The sequence below is a fragment of the Myotis myotis genome, unplaced genomic scaffold (genome assembly GCF_014108235.1).
Source record: "Myotis myotis isolate mMyoMyo1 unplaced genomic scaffold, mMyoMyo1.p scaffold_m19_p_17, whole genome shotgun sequence".
In the NCBI taxonomy this organism is placed as follows: Eukaryota; Metazoa; Chordata; class Mammalia; order Chiroptera; family Vespertilionidae; genus Myotis; species Myotis myotis.
The window spans coordinates 20,377,661-20,397,721 of NW_023416321.1; the positions used below are offsets into that span (position 1 = coordinate 20,377,661).

The following is a 20,061-nucleotide window of genomic DNA, read 5'->3' on the forward strand; positions in this document are numbered from 1 at the left end:
CTTCTTCCTCACAACCCTGGCCCTTGTGTGGCTTAGCTCTCCAGCAGAGCTAGCAGGGCAGAGCCATTTCCAGTCAAGTTTCATTTTCAGTAGAGCAAATGCTATGTTCCCAGTAAATGGAGTTGAAAACATGGGTGAGGAAAGGATTGAGTCAGTGGCCAACATCGTGGTCTGCTGGCCTTGAGCCACATCTTTGAGTGTCTGTGACATTAATTTGTGTATTGGGAGTGCTGGAGTCTATGAAATGAATTACTGCCCAAATTGCTTATTTCTAAAACTGGAAATTCTTTGTTTGAAACTGTTTTAGAACAAAGTAAGCCTGTAAGAAAGTCCTAGAGTAGGTCAGGCCTACTGTCCATGACGTCTCAGATTATCTTGCTTGGAGAACAGAGGAAATGAACTTAATTTGGGCCACTAATTTCAGAGTGAGAGTTGAAGCTACCACATTTAGATCTTGATATTCTTGACCTCCTGAGGATTAATCTGGAAACTCCACGCATTGTACAATGTATCCATTTTAAGTTGACCTTCTCTTTAATGACTTAACAGAAAAAAACTGCATGATGAAATATATTTTCTCCAAATATATATATATTTATATAATATATAATCTTAGTTAACTCAAAGGTATATACATTGTATAATAAATAATATTTATAAAAAGAGACTTTTTGAATATAAAATCAAAAAGATCAACAACTTCTACAACTTTTTACAAAACTTTGGATACAGCAGGTTGGTAGGAAATTTCCGTTGGATACTATTACCTGACTACATACGGCAAGAATAATTACAATGCACTCAATGTACTATTATTAAATAATTACTTGTCAGCTACTTGAATACGCCCCAGAAACATGACTTTATCACTTTTAATATAGAATACATAGATATGAAAAGACTGGTTTGAAAATTTGTATCCATTCTGCTGAAATAATTCTCACATAAAGCAAGCATTATCCGGTTGACATGATTTAAAAGTTTTTAGCCTAAGATGAGATGAGGAGGGGCATTAGAGATTCTACAGAGGGGATGGGGTGTGTATCTTAGCAGGGCTCGTGGCCAGCAGATTCAGGAGTGCAGGCCTGGCTTCTAGACGGCATCTTGGCAAACCTGTCTGAGCAAGCGTGGAGATCGCCTGACCACGGTTTCGTAGGCCAGTGTTAGGTAGACCAAAGAGAGAAGGAAGAAAAGGAAGAGAAAACTGTTCTGCACTCTAACCTAGGCTGCACCTCCTTCTGGTTCTCCTTAAGACCGAGCTGTTGGATTGGTCCCTACTATCAGCTCCGTTTGCCTCCATTTTGCTAGCTTCCTCTAGGACACAGAGGACCACTGTGGACCACGGAGAACTCAGCTGGGAGGTGCTTTTCCCAAAGGAGCAGGTGACTGCTTGCCCCCTTTGAACACCTAATCCTCACCCGCAGTAGCTGCATGGATTGATGCTTATCAGCACGCAGGTGAGGCCAGAAGCTCTGCCTTAGAGAACTCAGAACTCGCTCGGGCCAAAGAAAGAAAAGGATGCAGGAAGACATGTCCTTACTGGAGAGGAAATGAGGACTCATTTCTACCCTCCCCATCTACTGGTCTCCAAACTGGAACTTCAGGAATAGACTGCTCCTCTCTCACTGGCCCTTTGTCTCATTTATACTGAGGTGGCCAACTGCTCACCTGGTGTTGTTTTGATGGAGAATCTGCAGGTGAGCAGGACTGGAGGGGATTGAGCGGCCTCTTCCAAAGATACCACTCCTTTCTCTAGGAAGCCATTCAGGCTGGAGAAGGCTTGTTCCCCCCCTCCTCCCATACACAACCTATTTACAACATCCACTACCAAAACAAAAAAAAAGTACTGCATTCCTGGTGGAAACTGCAGAAAGGTAGAAAAGATTTTGAGATCTGACTGCAGTTCACAAGAGCCTCTGGTGCAGGACAGGGTTGCAGAGAAAACGGGGCTGAGAGCACACTGCTGCCCTTCAAACAGCCGACCAGGGCTAGAACTAGTTCTTCCAAACGAAACCCCACTCTCACAATTGCCTCGGGCCTCCCTACCACTTCATCCTCGCTAGACCTATGGCTTTTATCAGCTCGTGAAAGTGTATCAGATTTGAATGGGAGTAGGCAGAGGAAAGGAGGCTGCAGGGGTCTGTCCTACTCCGTAACTCCCACCTCCCAGCATCCTGGGACGTCCCCATGAGAAGCAGTCTGCAAACAGTCTTGCCCACGCTGATGTCTTTATCACCAGGCAAAGAGCTCACATTAGCCCAGCCTGTTCCATTGGAGTAGAAATTGTTTTCCATTTTTATTTTCTTTAACATGTGCAAAGATAAGCCTCGGATCTGTTCCTATCAGACCCCAGAGAACTAAAAAGAAAGCCCCTTCTTTAAACACCACACACCATCCAGAGTCGGGTGAGAAACTTAAGATGAGGGAGAGAGGGAGGCCTCCCAGTCAGCGGGCGGTTGGGTCCAGGTAATTTACCACACGTGCATCTGGCAACAGTCCGGATTCCTTGCTGTCGGATGCTGAGGGCTGAGCTGGCTTAGGTCCTGCTCAGGACTTCAGTGAATCTGCCCAGCGCCCTTTGGGAAATAAAGAGGAAGAATTAGAAACATAATTGCTTTCCCAGGGAGACCACCCATAAGGGTGCAAAGATCACAGGCTGATGACAGGAGAGCTCAACATTTTTCTTGTACTTGGAGGTAACGGGGACCTTGAGTGGCTTTGCCCTGCTCCCTCCTATACTTGGGGTCCACTACTGAGGAAGGGAGTGTGGTCTACAGGAACAGTAAGGCTTTTAGCATCCGCTGACTGGATCCAGATCCTATCTCCCTCGCCTTCTAGCTGGGGCCTGGAAGACAGGAAGCCTGTAGCAGGTAACTACCCTAATGCAGAACCTGTCTTGTATAGAGACTGGGGGGAACCTGGAGGGGCAGCCCCCTCTGTGAATGCCAGAGCCATGTCCTGATGGGCAGTGGGGACACTGCTGCCTCTGGCCATAGTGGACATCAGAGGAGGGTAGCCACTATGCTTTCAAACATTCCTTCCACCTTGGCAGGCCACAGTGAGCCTGTGAGTTCTCTCTCGTTAGTCAGCAAAGACAGTAAATGGACTTGCCCAAGTGATGACACCATTTCACTGCTCAGTGACCTCTCATGTCACAGCTCCCTGATGGCATTTAGCACACTTTCTATTAGTAAGTGGTCACACCTCTTAGCTCATTTGAGCCTCATAAAACTTCTGCGAGGCTCCCATTATCACCACCTCTGCCTAGATGAGGAAACTGGGGTGGAAGGTTCCAGGGCTGCTAAGCAGTGGAATGGGAACCACCCTTCTAGACTGTCCCTGACTTCAGCTACACAGAGGGGCTTCCCAGATGGACTGGTTAAGTCACCCCTCAACCAGAACTCTCCCCATGTCGGGTTCCCCCCAACAGTCCCATCAGCACAAGCCAGCACCCCAGCTCCGAGGCGTCCTGTGTAGAACTGCAGGGCCCAGTGGAGTGCCCTTCCTTGACACAGCCCCAGCCAGCAATGACCCAGGCAGGCAAGTCCTCTGCCGTAAACCAATCACTGTTCCCAGTGTTCTTCCTGTGTTCCTCATAGCACCTCTAGGGAGGATGACAGATGAGGAGACAGGCGTGTAAAGACAATCTTGTCTGGGTCCCACAATTGGCAAGTGGCGGGAGCTACCCCAGGGTTCATGCCTTTGTAAATTAGGCTCCTTCTCAGGGCATACTCGCCTCAAACGTTCCATCTTCAGGACTCTAGGACCACCCTGCATCCATCAGGACCTATCTAGGGACTATGGATCTGAGAGCCAGGCACACCGTCTCCCACGCCGGCCACCTCTGGGAAGCTTGGCAGCATAATCCACCAGCCTTTGATCCTTTGATTACTCACCACCGTCACTCTGAACTTGACTCCTTCCTCCTCCCCATCCCCATCCATAAACTCCGTGAGAGTGCACCCACTCCACCCAAGCTTCAGATGTGTCAGGATATGGGCTTATACACAGCTTCCCCCCACCCACCTCCCTGAGGTTGGTAGGGTTTACGCTTGTGCAAAAACTTGCCCTCGAAGTTCAAGGTGGGTGCAGAATGACTCTGCCCCAGGGTTTGCAGAGGAGACTTCGGCCTACTGTTTCAAGTATTTTAACATCCTTGTTTTACAGCAAGAAAACAGGCCCAGAGAAGTGACGGCACAGGAAGTTAGGGGCAAAGTTGGCCCCAGAGGTCAGGTCTCCAGCTTCCAACCCTTGTCCCTCCTCTGTCTCCACAGATGCTCAGTAATGAGAGCCAGTGGCTGGACACAAATGTGGCCTGGCTCATAATTAACAGGTACAAGAATTTTAATCAACTGCTCGCAGCCTTAAGAGCACACACTTGGGGAAGTGTGTCTCCAGCAGCTGAGAACTAGAACAGGGTCGGCAGGAAGAGCAGATGGGCAAAGCCAGGTCCCGACAGCAAGACACCCACCCCCCTGCCTCCCCTCCCCGCCACCCTACCTGGATCCCTACTTGCAGGTGTGCACGTCGTAGATGCGGATGCACTCCTGGCAGCTCACGTAGCAGCACCAGTGGAAGATGCAGTGGCATTTCTCCTTCCGCTTCTCCGTCCTCGTGTTGTGGCCGCGGCCGCAGCAGAGCAAGTCACAGCCATCAATGCCATGGGAGGTGACGTTGCAAGTCCTGTCCCTGGTGCCAAAGGAGCCCGTCTCGGGGTTGGGCTCGCAGAAGTTGGGCGAGTTCTCGTAGTAGACCAGGTCCCTCTCGGTGGGCGGCTTGAAGAGCGCGTACTTGGCGCGCAGGGTCTCCACCCAGCCGCGCGACTCGCGGTGCTTCTCCACCACCATCTCCGAGGCGCTGTCGTACTTGTCCTTGAGAAAGTCGCCGATGGCGCGGAAGTCGGGCTGGGCCCACCAGCAGGTCTTCACCTCGCAGCTGCCCGACAGCCCGTGGCACTTGCACTTGAGGTGCATGTGGTCCAGGATGGTCTGGGGAAGAGAAGCAGCCGCTGGCCCCCGGACCGACGCCCCTGGGCGCCACCGAGACCCGCCTGCTCTGCCACCAGCCCAGCCCTGGATGGAGCCTTCTTCCTCCCTCCCCTGGGCCAGGGTGAGCACTGGTGGAGGCCCGAGGCCCGGAACCAAGGAAAGGTGACTGTTGATGGTTCCCTCCCCTTCGCACCCCACGCCTCGGCAGAACCGCATTCCTCTCCCAAAGCTGTAATAAATAGGGTTGTTTTCCACGTGTAACATATGGGGAAACCGAGGCCGGGAACTTAAACGCCTCGCCCCAAGTCAAACCACCACAGGAAGGGGTGGAAGCTGAGTGCAAAGCCAGGCCCACCGGCCTGCACAGGCTGCCCAAACGCACAGCATGGGCGGCAGGACCCGCGCCAGGGGCCACCACGCTCCCCTCCCCGCGCGCATCCCCGGGCGGGCGGAGACCTGGGCCAGACCAAGGCTACAGGAGGGTGAACAGAAGGGGTGACTGGGGTGCGGGCGGGGGCCAAGCCTGGCCCAGGGAAAGGGGCAGAGCGGGAGGGGTAGAGGCAGGCGGGGCGGGACCGGGCTGGGACCGGGCTGGGACCGGGCTGGGACGGAGTCCCGGGAAGGGTCGCCACCAGGGCAGCTGAGGCTCACCGTGCGGCCCGCCTCGTTGTTGTGCTTGTTCATGGCCGAGCGCGCGTCTGGTCTATTCTCGCGGGCGTCCGCGAACTCCCGGGACACGAGCACCCCAAAGTCGGCGTCCTCGCTGCAGCCGCCCCACTTCCAGCCCTCGCCGGGTGGCCCCTTGTGATGGGAGTCGCAGCCACAGATGGTGGAGGTGCCCTCCGCGCAGGAGCGCGTGACGGCGAAGGCCACGCCGGCGGAGGCGATGGCGTGGACGAAGGCCGATTCGCGGGTGGCTGCGTGGGGGGGGGGGGGGGATTAGGAAGCATCGCTTAGGCCAGTCCTGGGACTCAGCTGCCCTGCCTCAACCTCCCCAGCCAGGCCAGCAGGGGTGGGGGGTGCGGGGTGCTGGGGGAAGAGGGCATCCCCACTTTATGGATGAGCAAACTGAGGGCAGGGCCACTGGCTGATTAAACCAGAAGGGAGCCTGTTAGAAACGGGTGGAAACAGCTCTGGGGGGTTGCTTAAGAGATTGGGTGGCCCTGATCTGTCCTAGCCCCAAACTCCAGAGACGCCAGCACAGTCCTGAGAGCCTGAGGTCTCGGCAGGAAGGCCGGGAACCTGCAGCCTGACCTACCCAAGGCCGCCTGCTCCCCACTGGATGCGCTGGGCAGGCCCTTTCCTTTTCTGAGCCTCGGTTTCCATCGTCACAGACCCGCCAGCGTTCCTGACCGGGATGGGGGGGTAGGGGGCCTGGCATCTCAGTCTCCCTCTCCCTCCCCTTCTCTGGGCTGAGAAGTTCAAGTCCCTCCTAGGAGGAGAGGACAGGGTCCAGCAAAGAAAGAGTTTCTCAGGGATGTTCCCCCAACCTCGTTACACAGTAATGACCACCTGTGGGTGCTCGGCAGGCACCAGATTCTCCCTCAGGGGCTACATCCCATCCAATCCTTTTCACCCGAGGCAGGAAGTCTGATGGGCCCATTCTGCAGATGCGGACTAACGATCAGAGGCCAAGGCCGAAAGGCACGCCGCCCGACCATCTCCTTCTGGCGAAGAACCCCGAGCAGGGACGTGACCTGTGCGCGGCCGCGCAGGGCGAAGGGCTGGCCTAGGAGCCAGGCTCCCGTCCCGATGCTGCGGAAGACGCAGCTCGGCAGACGAGGGAGCCGCGTGTCCCCTGGGCGCCCTCGCAGCCACCTGCACGGGAAGGGCCCGCCCCCCGGGTGGGGACGTGCAGCCCGGGCGGATTGCGGACAGGGGGCGGCCTCGGCCTGCGGCTCTGGGCCCTGGTTCCAACCCGATCCCCCCGCCCCCGCCCCCGCCCCCACCCCAGCCTCCTCCCATCCATCAGCGCCCGGGTCCGGGGGGCGCCGAGAGCCAGGGCCTCGCTTCCGGCCGGGCTCGCGGCCTCTCGCGGCGGCGGCGGCGCCCAGACCCCGGGCCGCGCTCGGTTCCCAGCCGCGGGGACGCGGGGGCGCGGGGGCGGGGCGGGGATTAGCCTGGGAGCGGCGCTGGCAGCCCCGCTGTGCCGGTCCCCGTCCGGCGGGGCCCGCTGGGCCGCTCAATCCGCCTTTGTTCGCGCGGTGTCACACCGCATTACCCGCATAATGCGGCCGCCGGGCCCGGGCCGCCGGGCCGGCCGCCACCGCGTAGCAACGGGCGGCTCCCGCGGCCGGGCCGCGCCCCCAGCCCCGGCGCCGGCCCGCGAAATCCCCATTGAAGCGGCGCCCCCCGCCCCCGCGCCGCGCCGAATGGCCAGAGGGCGTGTGAATGGCGCGGCGGCCGCAGCGGGCGCGGGGCCGGGCCGCGCGGTGGGGGGCGGCGCTCGGCCCTTTTCCAGCCGCCTCACCCCTCGGGGCGCCCGCCCTCGGCCCCGCCCGGGGGGAGCGCGCTCGGGCTGGCCTGGCCGCCGCGTCCTCCGCCTTCCGGCCGGCGCCCCCGGCGCCCCCGCCCCGCCCAGGTCCCCGCTCCACGGACCCCGCCCTGGGGCGTCCGGCTCCGCGGAAGGTGCGCGCCCGGGGCCGGCCTCCTCCCTGCGCCCTGGGCGCCCAGCGTCCGCGGAGGTGGACCCCCGGCGGGCCCCCCGGCGGGGCGGGGGCGGCCCGGCTCCGGACACGGGCGCGTGTGCGTGCGGGGCCTTCCTCCCGAGACTCCTGAGCGTCCATCGAAGGCCCAGGGTCTGACGGACTCCCGCTCCCTAACCCCAAGCTGCCCTCCTGCCATTTCCAGGCGAAGGCGCGTCCTGGAACCCACAATGGTGATTGAAACCCTGAAACCGCGGCGTGCGCGGTGCTGAGCCCGCAGGCCGGGTGTGCGCCCTGAGCACCCCGAGCCGCGGGGGGCCCTCCGCGGGGAGCCTCGCGTTCGGGGAGCGTCTAGACGCCGGGCCGGGTGATCCGGCGCTGCCTGGCCCGAGGTGGGGCACCGGAAGGCGGACAGACTGACACGCCAGCGCGATCAGGTTTGAAATGAAAACCGCCGCCACTGGGCCCCAATTAGAGGCCAAACCTTGTGTGTAAACAAGCAATAATGAGCTTTGGTAACAGAAGCGTAAACAGCATCATCATCCATTGATTCGCTAATTGCCCTGCGGTCCCATGACAATAGCCTGTGGATCAGACTGACTGCGAACCCGAGGCACAGGTTAAGGGGGACCGCACTCTGAAATGGGGTGGCGTGGTCAGCGCCCCCCCCATTCCCTGCCAACACCCCCCCCAAGACCCTCCAGGCTTTCAGATTCCTTTTCTCTTTTCTTTCTTTCTTTTTCTTTCTTTCTTTTTTCGATTCCTTTTCTTTCTGGCTGTAAATTCAGCTCCCCTAAAAGGAGGGAGGGCCGGGCTCACGTTAGGGTGGCAAAGGCTTGTTGGTGGCGGGAGGATTCAGGCTGCTGTGAAAGGGGTGGTGGCCCCCAAGGCCAGCTGGGAGCATTAAATCCCCAGACCTGCAGTTTCTCAGAGAGCTGCCCACCTTCAGGCCAGAACTCACCCGGCCCGAAGTCCCCTTCTTCTAGGGGGCAGTTGTCCCCTTCCCCCTCCCATCAGTGCCTTCCTGTTCTAAGGCCAGTTGAAGTGCAGCCAGTTAGGCTCCCAGGTTGCAAGGGGGCTGGGCAGTCCCCCAGAGGCCAGCACCAGCTCGGGCCCCTCCACAGTCCAAGGGCATGTCCAGCTTGCAGGGGCGGGTCCAGCAGAAGGTTCTCACGGAAGCACGCGGGAGCTATGCAGTGCCACCGGTACCAGGCAGCTTTCTCAGCTCTGGAATTTTCTCAATGGGAGGAGTATAGGGGTGACAATGCCCCGGCCCTACCCCACCCCAAAGCTACATTTGCATAGCACTTAACACAGCCTTGGGGAAATGTCACAAATGTCCACATCAAAGCTAAGCCCATAGTGGAGGCTGAGGGGGAAGGAAGGCGGGACCCTAGAGCATCTCAAGGCTGCCCAGCCCCCAGCAGCCCCTGGGAAGGTGTGGCTTCCATGGTGACAGCTTGGGTCGGTCCAGAGAAGGTCCTGACCCATTTTCTGTGGAGGCCCCAGGTCGTGACCAGCTTTATCACTATCCCCTGGGGACCCTGGGCTCAGGGCTAAGTCACCCTGAGATGGAAGAGGCACTTCATCCTGATGGTGTCCCCCACCCCACCCCCCACCCACCTCCTAGTGGGCCCAGAGACAATACCTTTGTCAAGGACGGGCCCGAAGATGGCCAGGCTGTCGTCTATGGTGGTGCAGTTCCAGCGGCGGCCCCGGAACTGGTGCTGGCACTCCTGGATGCCCAGCTTCACGCCCTCCGCCACGCTGGGCATGATCTCGATGTAATTGCGACAGAAGCGCAGTTGCTTAGGGACCAGGCCTGGGATGGAGCCGCAGAGCAGAGGCTGGGAGCCCAGGGACGTGTACTGCTGGCCCAGGGCCAGGGACCTGTGGGCACACGGAGGACAGTGGCACTGCAGGCACAAAGCACAGAGCCCATCACGGGCATCGTTTCTTTCTCAGTAGCCCTCCCGGGTAGGTAGAGCAGCACAGGGCTCGTGAGCCCAAGCCCAGGCCCCGGAAAACCCGGCACCCGAATGCTGTCCTCGGTGGGCAGGGCTCTGATCCAGGCCAGGTCAGCCCCCTGGCGTGGACATCTCCAACGTGCAGGGGCCATGGGGGCCAGCAGAAACCTCCAGTGGGCGCCCTTGGGGACCATTGCGATTCCATGAATGAGCCAGGGCCTGGAAGGATGGTACTGGGGCCCAGGTCAAGTCCCTCCCAGGCTCGGGACTAGTTTCCCTGAGGGGCATTGAAAGGATTGGTCTGGGCCACCTCCCAGGGAGTCTAGGTTTTGGGGGCCACATGAGACTGTCGATGACCCATGGGAAGGAACCAAACCTAATAGAAGGAGGACCCCCAGCCCCAGCTCAGAAAAAGCAGGGAAGCCTCCGTCCCCACAGGGAGTTGACACACAAAGGGATGGTGGATGCTTTGGGAAGTGGGTGCAGAAGACCCCGGGCAGATCGGGAAATACCACAAAAACCACAAAAAATGAACCAAGCGCCGGCCACTTAAGAGCTCTCACCATGGGCTCGTGGTGGGCACCATGGAGGGGCGTGGTGCCCATCCTCCTGAGGCTGGCTCTGGGCTCAGTTTTCAGAGGGAGGAGGCGGCCCCCACTTCGCTATTTTTTAATTAATTCTGGGAGCGGGACTGGGGAACCAGGTCTGGGGTTTGGATGGTAACATTTATGAGACATTTCTAGATCTTGAACATCAAGCTCTTTTAAAGAGAAGGGAGGGTGGCCTACAGGGCTGACTGACCACAGAGAATGGCTATTCCTAAATTCCTCTGCCTGACCGAACCCTGATAATTACCCTCTGACATAGGAGGGGCGGTCATAGCAGCCCCATGTCAGATGGCTCAGCCTTGCAGGTTGAGAACCGAGCCCGGGCCCCAGAACTGCTAAGGAGTTGCTCACTGGACCCCATGCCTTCCGACTCCAGTGCCCATGGGACAATCCAGTTGTGCCACCCTTCCTTCTGGGCAATGCCTGCCTCGATCCCCAGGGGTGGGGTGGCTGCAGGCCTGCCCCAATGCACCCTGGGCCTCAACACTGAGCCCACCCACGCCTGGGTGGGATGGAGCGGGTCAGCCCAGAAGCCTCTGACGGGCACATGCCCACAGCACCGGACAGGGCCCTGCAGGCTGTCCTCTCCTGCCCTGCCTTGTTTATAGTTATAAGCAGGTTAGCGTGCTAACAGCGGTGATCGAATCCCTGCTGCTTATTATGTGCTGGGCCGGTTCTGACTGTTCCCATTATGTAATCCTCACATTGTCATCGTCCTATTTCATAGATGAGGAAACTTGAGGCCAGGGAGCTAAGTAAGCTGCCCATCTGCAGAACTGCAGAGTGTGAGAGTCGAGCCTCCCTCCCAGCTCAGGCTGCCTCTCCGCGTGCATTTAACCAGCGCGTCCAGCCCTGGCCCAGCAGCCCTGCAATCACTGGGGAGGGTAACTGAGCCGGGTTCAGCGCAGGTGGCTCAGCAGAGCGACACCCTGAGGGAGGCTCCGGAGCAAGACCCCCTGGGAAGAAGCCCAGGCCTTTCCCACTCCCCCTTAGGACCCAAAGCCCTACATGGGGACAGCTGGAGAGGGAGGCTGAGGCAGGATAGAGGGCGCTGCCACCCATGGCCACAGCTGTGTTTGGTCATGAGTATGGCGGTGATTGCCCGCCCCTCCCCGTGGCCTGGCCCAGTCCCTGACTATCTCAGAGCAGCCCAGGGAGACCTGGCACCCAATTCCCAGCCTCGATGTCCCTCCTCTTTGGCCCGAGTACTCCCCGGTCTCCCCCGGCAGGTGCCTTGGTCCCTGCCTGTCCTGGAGGTGTGGACTTGTGGACTGGCCCCGCAGTGCCCACGCTCCCCATGAGCCTGGCCTCCCGTCCCCTCTGCACACTCTAACCTGGGCCGGCCTGTCCCACATCACCTCTGGCACCAGGAGAGTTGCCCAGCGTCACTCCCCATTTATTGGTCTGCTCACCAGCCACGCCGGGTTCCCAAGGCTCCAGCCTGCCTTTACCCAGAGAGATGAAAGCGGGGCCTGAGGGGCACTCAGGGATCCTTCCTCTTCCCTCCCCCCATTACTTTTCTTCCTCCTCCTCCCAGCCTTTGCCTTGCACCTGTCGGCACCTCTACAGGCCTGGGTACCCTCAAACCAAGTGGGAGGCTGAGCCTGGATCAGAATCAGAACCTACGAGAGAATCCCGAGGAGAGGGTGAAGCCCATTGTACAGATGAGAAAGCAGAGGCCCCAGAGAGAAGTGACTTGCCCCAGGCCAGACACCCAGATGTATGGAGCCTGGTTAGCTGGCTACCACTGCACAGAAGCAGGGCTGAGGGGTGGGGAAGTCCCTGCTGGCGCTTCATTTCCAGTTGGTGAGGCTGGTCCTCACCCCAACCCTCCAAGGGGCTCCCTGCTTCCTGGTTTCACTCCCACAGGATCCTAGGCAGCCTGCCCAGCCCAGCAGAACCCCAGCAATGGGCACTGGGACTGGCATCGCTCGGAGATGCCATGGTCCCTTTCACTCCCCCAGGAGTCACCAAGCCCTTGCTGGCTGAGTCCTTCCTACAGCCCAAGCGGATTTTCATATTCAACACTAGCGATAATAATGGCAACCACTTATTGAGCACTTACATGCCAGGCACTTCTCTCATTTAATCCTCACAGCAGTTCTGTGAGGTGGTGCTGTCATCCCATTTTACAGATGAGGAAACTGAGGCTCAGAGAAGTCGGGTGACTTACAGAAGGAAGTTGCCAGAATTCAGACCCTGGGTTTGTCTGACTCCAAGTGCAATGTCCTCTGAGAATAACGCCCAGCCTCAGAGACGATGAGTTCATTTCCCTCGCCCCCCCAAACCCCGTCTCCTTCGTGCTGCCCTGATCCAACTGATTGTGTCGCTGGGAGCCAGGCTGCCTTGGTTCGAATCCAGCTCTGCCATTTCCTAGCTGTTGCTCTCTAACGATTTACTTGACCTCTCGGTGCCTCCGTGCCTTCATTTGTAAAGTAGACGGAGTGGGAAGCATCGGCCGTATGAAACACTGGGCGCGTAGAGAGCGCTCAGTAAGTGCTGTTCGTTGTGGTCACCATGTGTTTGGGGCTGTCCCCAGCACGTGGTCTGTCCCCTGCCCTCCCATCCCTGACTTCAGAGAACACATCGCCTTGCCAGGGCCCCTTCCCATCCATCTCTTGGAAGGATGCTTGGAACAGCGCAAAGCTGGCCCCTTGCCCGGCAGTTCAGTTCTCACTGGGGTGGCTAAGCAGGCGTACGATCTGGCTGCCCGGTAAAGGTGACCCAGAGGGCAAGGGAGGGCATAACGATGTTCCCACTAAGCTCCATTCAAGGTGTCAGCTCCGATCTGGACATCCTGCCAGTAATTAGCCAGGGCCTCTGGGGACGCAAGTTAGCTCCTCGGGCTGGTGCTGGGCTAACGAGGCTGTGGCCACGGGATTGATTTCCGCAGGATGGCTGCCCTCTCCCAGACGTGCCCGGCCACCCCTGACTCAGCCAGCTGCCCACACGGGACTCCTGTCTGCGATTCCACCACCACAGACTCAGGCTAATTGAACTCGAAGCTCCTTGTCCCCGTTACTGAAGGGCACGATCGCGTCGGGGAGGTCACACAGAGAGTGAGCCTCGTTCTCCTCAATTCTTTGCACCAAAGTGAGTGTGAGTGGCTTTGATTCGATTTGTCCTGGCCGTTGTGAGTGGCTGGCAGCCCGGCTGTTTCATGCCCACCTGCCTTCGCACACCCTGAGCCCTCCACCTGGACGCCTGCCCACGGCCCGAGCCCGGCAAGCATCTTACCCATCCTCCAACCTCCCAGTCCGGGGTCGCCTCCATTCCCAAGACTTTCGTGGGCTCCACACAAAAGTAGCCTCTCCTCTCTCTGGATTTTGCCTCTACCTTTTTCCAACCTTCTTATCTCAGAGTGCTGGTTTGTTTCCCATTCCCTCTGGCTGTGCTAGTGTAAGTTTCTTGAGGCTGGAGGCTGTGTTTCCATTCTCCCTCAACACCTCCTCCATAACACACACACACACACACACACACACACACACACGCACACGCACACGCACACACATGCACACACGCACACGCACACACATGCACACACATGCACACACACAGAGAAGTGAGCACATTTGGTCTACCAAATAGCCAGGCACATGGTAGGAACATGCTGATTCTCAAGGGGAGGGGGGATGAAGGAGCAAGCCCTTCCCCGGGCCAGTCTGCTCACCCCCATCTTGCAGCCTCACCCCCACTCCCCAGGCCTCCAGGCATCCGGAGGTTCCACCTCCACACAGAACAAGACTCCTCGGTTCCGCTGAGGAAGTTCCTACAGTCAGGACCTGAGACAATGGCAAGGCTCCCAAGGGAGCTAGGGGCCCGCCTGGCGCTGGCAGCTGGTGAGGGGGAGGGCAGGGGGCACTGCCAGGCCTTCCCAGCTGGGCAGGGGCTATTTATACCCAGCTCCTGGCCCTGCCCTGCCCAAGCGTGCTGCCACACTCCCCGAAAGAGAGCTCATCCTCCACCCCCACCACCCACCATGTAGCCGGGCTAAGGACAGACAGGCGGGCCGGCGGGTGGGCAGCAGGTGCCAGCAAGCACCAGGCTGCTTGGGAGGCCTCCATGTCCACCTCTCAGGCAAAATCCCCTCTCCTCACAGGCTGGACGTAATGAAATACTGTGCACAACCCATCAGACTCCTCCCAGGTTATTCACCTGGACCCTACACCTCCCATCCCCAGAGGCTGAAGGTGGGCCTGCATGGTGAGCACAGAGCAGAGATAATGCTTTTAACCAAGGAATTCAGGCCAGCGTAGGTGCTGAACTGACTTGTGCACATATGGACGGTGAGACTCCACCAAGTGCCCCTGCAGTGTGTCCTGTGCCGAGGCGCTGGCAGTGTTGACGCCCCGATTCTGTCATCCACCCAGCAGGGACCCACCCTGCTGCTGGCTGGCCGGGGGGCTGTGCCTGGGGGGCGAGGAGGGGGGTGCCCACGGGGCTGTCCCCACCATCTTTCCTGTAAGGAACCATTCAGGTTGGAGTCCTGCTACCTATAAGGTAGCACCCAAATGTGTCTTTATTTTTACCTCGGACCCTCCCAACATTGTAGGATTTTAGAGATTGGATGGGCCTTAGGCATCATCTAGGATGTTTCTTAATTGTTAATCATTTATTCCAAATGCACACACCCCTTCTCTCCCATAGCTACTTCGTAAAACAGACCAAAAGAGCAACCTGTTCTTCAAAAGGCTAAACACAGAATTACCACATGACCCAGGAATTCTCCTCGGTATCGACCCGAGAGAATTACAAGTAGGGACTCAAACAGATACCTGTACACCAGTGTTCACGGCCGCATCACTCACAGTGGCCCAAAGGTGGGAGCAACGCAAGAGTCCATCAACTGATGAACAAAACACAGATGTAGTGTATCCATACCGTGGAATATTCGTCAGCCATAAGAAGGAATGAAGTTCTGATACATGCTGCAACATAGTTAAACCTCGACAACATGGTGCTACGTGAAATAAGCCAGTCACCAAAGGACAAATGTTGTATGATTCCACTCATATGAGGTACCGGGAATGGGCAAATTGATAATGACAGAAAATAGACTAGATGTTGCCAGAGGCTGGGGAAGAGGTGGGAAATTTATTGATTGAGTATAAAGTTTCTGTCTGGTATGATGAAGAGTTCTGGAAATAGTGTTGATGACTGGACAACATTACAAATGTACTTGATGCCACTGAATTGTACACTTAAATATAGTTAAATGGGGGGGGGGGGGGCAAAGGCCTAGAGCCCCATCCCTCAACCTTACCTTTGCCCTCACCATGGCCCCTCTGCAGAGAGAACCACGGGTCTAATCCCTTCCTTCTCTAGATGGGAAGACTGAGGCCCAGAAAGGGTCTGTCATCCTCGCCCCCCCACACCCTCCCACCAGCTTCGGAACTCCTCCCTCCAGTCTCGGGGTGAGCTCCACGGTCAAGCCTCCCCAATCGTGTCTTTCACGGAGTCATAGTTCCCTTGCCCTCACCTTTCCCTACGGTGAGGCATAACCTCACCTGGTCCCACACAGGGCACCTTAAAATTCTAGCCCAAAGAACTAGTGTCTCTTAAAATGACTGCCATGGGGGCTGAGAAGGAGGGAGGGAGAGAACTGGGGAAGGAGTTGGAAACCACCTCCTTTGTGGTCGTTTGTCTCTCTCCCCCAGAGTGGCCATCATGTTTCTGGAAACCTTAAAATGGCCCAGTGTTTGGTGCTCTACCTGCTGGCTCCTGGGCAGTACTGGACAGCTGTCCTTCCCATTCCTGGGCTCAGAGGGGTCCCACACTGGCCAAGAGCGAGATAGAAATTTACAAAAGGGGAAGAAAAGGCTTGAAAAAATGTGCAGGAAGTAAAGAGCCAAGCATTGGCCTTAGACTTAAGGCTACTACCTTTCCATTGAGATAAAGAGGCCACTCAGGGCTGATGGGTGTTAAGGGAAACCTGACTAGTTCAGGGGCATGTGCCCAGTAGGGCAGGCCAGGGGAAGGGCCTGATGGGCCCTGAGGCACCCAAATCCTGGAACTTCCAAAGGGCGGAAACCTAGAGTGTCGAGGCAATCACTGCTCCTGACAGGCCAGGACCTGCGGCCACTCACCCTGGTGTCTCCACAGGGCGCCTGTGATGCAGCAGGAGAGGAGGGACCTGCTCTTGAGGGGGGATCATGACTCACAGGCTACCGTCTTTCGTTGCTTGTCCGCTGGTCCTTCCTGGAGCACTGGTCCTCCCGTGGGTGCCGAGCACAGCTCTGTGACTTCCCAACCCAACCCTGCACCCGGCTCAGTGCAGGCCACGGGTAGGGAGTTGCTTCTGAGCCCAAAGGAGCTCATGGGTCCCATGGTCCACTGAGCAGGTCTAGATACCCCAGAAGAGGCCTTTCATCAAAGGAGCAGGCAGACCTCTATGGACCTTTCTCATCAGCCACTGGGTCATTCACTCAGCAGGCATGGATGGGCCACCTGGTTCTCATGGGTCTCCAGCCGGGCTAGGGGCACCCTTGCTTATGTATGAGAAGGGAAGGGAAGAATAGGGTGAGGTGGAAGGGGTCCACGTGCTGAGCTGGGACCCAGGGTCCAGACAGAAGTCAATGGAGAAGCAACTGTGAGAACGTCTGAACCCAGGGTGGCTCAGGCCTGCTGCTGGACTTGCCGTCTTGATTCAGCCCCAGCCATGCAGCCTGGGGCCCCACGAAGGCAACAATCATATGGAGTGACTGGAAGTGCCTGCCCTTGGGAGAGCAGGTTGAAATCTTTCCCGGGAAACAGATTCATTCCCTGCCGATTCACTCAACACACATTTGAGTGATGACTGAGTTGGGCCAGGCCTGGGAACATGGAGGTGGATTAAGCCGCACCCATGGAGCACCCAGATCAGGAGGCAGCTGTCAATACCAGACCAGCAAGCCCTTTTGCAGCACCTATTAGGTCTGAGTGCCGTGGGTGCCATGAATGAGTGACAGAGGGTCCTGAGGCCCTTGTCACTTAAAACCCAAATGACCACCAGGCCAGAGAGCACTGGAGACCACCGGCTGGGAAAGCAGTGGGGAGGCCAGTGTGAGTTCAGGCTAAGGCATCTCAGGCCTGGCTGCACGTCACAAGCCCCCGGGCGACAGGTTCCACTGGTCTGGGGTGAGCCTAGTGGGCAGCTGGGGCTGAGCACCACCCACCTGGGACATCAGCGTCTGTGGCCATAGGCCTAGGGCAGTGGCATTGGGAGTGGAGAGGAGGCAGTGAATAAGGATGGGCAGCTACTGGCCACATGAGACCAAGAAAGGGAACGTAAGTGGTGACACAGGTTTGGGAACAAAGAGAAGGAATTTTGTGGGACCAGTGAGCCCTCCAGGCACCATGAGCTGGAGGTACAGCGCTGGAGCCCCAGAGAAAGAGGCGGGAAGTTCAGATTTGGGAACCTCTGTCCTGGAGCTAATAGAAGGATACTTGAGGCCTCACCTCCCGCAGTGGGCACACGGGAAAGGGTGAGACAACCCGGAGCCTGGTGGTGGAATGCTGGCTGCCACGTGCCAAGGGAGGGACCCTGGTGGTGGCTCCAGGAATGCAGGGCTCCCCTGGGAGGGAGGGCACAGGATGGGGGCCAGGACCTCACACCCGCAGGCTAGAACTTCAGGCCAAGAGGTGGGGAGGGCTCTCCTGAAACCCTGCAGGAGGAGGTTGGTCGGCCTGGCTCTGCCAACACTGGCACTAGGCGCCCGGGTTTGGCTGCTGGTTCCCGATATTCTCATCAGCTCCCACCAAGGCGTGTGGCCAACACACTTGGGCAGCGTGAGTCACCTCGCCCTGCTCTTCCTTTCCTCGGCGCCTTCCCTCCTCCACTCTTGTCCGCACCCTCCTCCCTGCACCCTGGACCTCGGTCCCCAGCCGTGCCCTCCTGTGCACAGGGGTGGTCCTCCCGGCCTGACCAGCCTCCCCCACCCAGCAGCGGCTGAGGACTGGCCATGGGGGTGGGGGTCCCCTCTTTCTCTCCCTCCCTAAAATCTCCAACACAACTCACTGGCCCTACTGGCCAAGTGGCCGCATTTATATTGTGAGTGGCTCTGCCTCTCCTCCCCCTACTCCCAGGTTGCCTCTCAGGGCTCTCAGAGGTGAATTAAGGCCACCTGAGAGCCGAGAGGGGCCGCAAGAGAAGGGGTGGGCCGACTCTCAAAGCTAAAGGGTCGGCAAAGGCAAAGACTGAGGAGTTCCCTGCGCTCCATCCTGGGGAGCCCTGTGGGATGTTTCTTTGGGGAGAAGAAGGGAGGGCGGGGAGGGGGGCGGAGGGCGGGGCAGAGCCTGGCTGGAATGTTACAGCTTCTGTTCTCCAAAGCGGCTCCCAGAGCGCCTGGCCTGCGGCTCCCGGCTGATCTGATAAGATGTGACAAGGCGGCCTGAAAAATGTTGAAACCTGTAAAATGTTTAAACCTGTTTTTGTTGTGTTGTGAGCACGAGGGGTTTTTTTTCCGCTTTCAATTTCGTAGGAAAGTGGAGCTGATCAGAGTGGAGCAGGGGAGGGGGCGGGAGAGAGGGGCTGTCCCCTTCAGCCAAATTGGGAGGCGGGGTGCAGAGCAGGATGGTCAGACCTGGGGAGGAGGAAGGGAGGATGAGAACTGGAAGAAAGGGATGGGGGTGGGGGGACTGAGAGAAGGGGCGCAGAAGGAGGTGGAGGAAGGGAGGGGGCTCTGCGCTCCGGCCTGTGAGGACAGGACACAGTGAGCTGTGGTTATCTTCCTTCAGCGGGTACTGGCCCAGGCAGACTCACCAGGAGGCACAGAAGGGCCTGAGCCCAGGGGGGTGTCAGAGGGAAGTAAAAGGGGGCTAGTAAAACCGTGGGCCCCTGGGACCTCACTCCTGAGACCTCCGAAGGCCCCTGCGAGGCTCCGAGCCCACAGGTGGACAGAGGAGGGAGAGGTGGAGACCGCTCCAGGTGCACTTGCTTTGCCGAGCAGTTGAGAGCTCACAGGTGAGCTCAAAAGAGCCCTGCCCTTCGGAGCTAGAAGCTGCGGCCCAGCTCTGCCTCGGCCACGTGCGGCCTGGCTGACTGACAGGTGACCTCGTCAAGGGTTGATATGCTGTTTCACAGGCGAGGCAACTGAGGCCCAAAGGCGGTCAGTGACTGGCCTGGGGTCACAACGCTCCTCCCCATCTGTTCCCAGCGACTTTATCAAAATCCCCTCCAAGTGGGTCCAGTCTTTCCAACTGGGGGGCACTGAGCGTCTAGAAACCAGGGGACCAGGTGTGCCGGGCGTGTTCCTTGGATACAAGGTAGAGGCTTAACAAAGGCCTGCTGCACCAACGGCTCTGCCTGAGAAGCTTCTGCTGGTCTCTAGGTGGAGGGCGGGGGTGGGGGGGGGCGGGGGAGGTGCCTTAGAGAGGCTGTAGCATTCTGTAAACTGCCACACGCGTTGCTCATTCTATCGCAGTATCAGGCTATAGATCATCAAAGTTGGGTGGAAACTTGGGCATCATCCAGTCCGGCGCCTCAGGCAAACTGAAGCTCAGAGAAAGAATGAGCCGTGCCCAGGGCTCCTCCACTGGTTGGAGGCAGCGAGTCCAGCCAGACCCCTGACCCCCCAGCCAGAACCCTGTCTCCCTCACACACATGCAATTCCTTCTCGGCTGAGGCTCCATTCAGTGCACGTGAATTGCATGCCGTGTGTGTGTGTGTGTGTGTGTGTGTGTGTGTGTGTGTGTAAGACTAGCCCCCTCCCCAGGACCCCCCTCCCCAGGCCCCGCCCTCCTGCAGGAGAGGCATTGTGCAGGTGACCACTGGCAGGGGCAGGGTGTGAGCAATCCCATTTGGGGTGGAAACCAGGGGGCCTGGGGTGCCCAGGGGCAGAGGGACTGAACAGCCAGGAAGAGGTCCATGAGGTGA

At 58.1% G+C, this 20,061-nt stretch overlaps 1 protein-coding gene across 3 annotated transcripts in view; it reads right to left on the reverse strand.

Annotated features, from left to right (window-relative positions):
* Nucleotides 1–569: 569 nt before the first annotated feature.
* The window catches only part of WNT3 (Wnt family member 3), a 40,926-nt gene continuing 21,434 nt past the window's right edge, over nucleotides 570–20,061 (reverse strand). Inside the window, exons 2-5 of one of the 3 annotated variants that reach the window (XM_036341771.1) lie at nucleotides 9,282–9,523; nucleotides 5,640–5,905; nucleotides 4,513–4,988; nucleotides 570–2,576 (exon numbers count right to left, since the gene is read on the reverse strand). In XM_036341771.1, coding sequence (XP_036197664.1) covers nucleotides 2,537–2,576; nucleotides 4,513–4,988; nucleotides 5,640–5,905; nucleotides 9,282–9,523 — 1,024 coding nt within the window. In that variant the 3' untranslated portion in view covers nucleotides 570–2,536. Of the gene's footprint in view, nucleotides 2,577–4,500; nucleotides 4,989–5,639; nucleotides 5,906–6,500; nucleotides 6,901–9,281; nucleotides 9,524–20,061 lie in introns of those variants that run through there. The other 2 variants (XM_036341772.1, XM_036341773.1) reach the window with 2 other exon arrangements.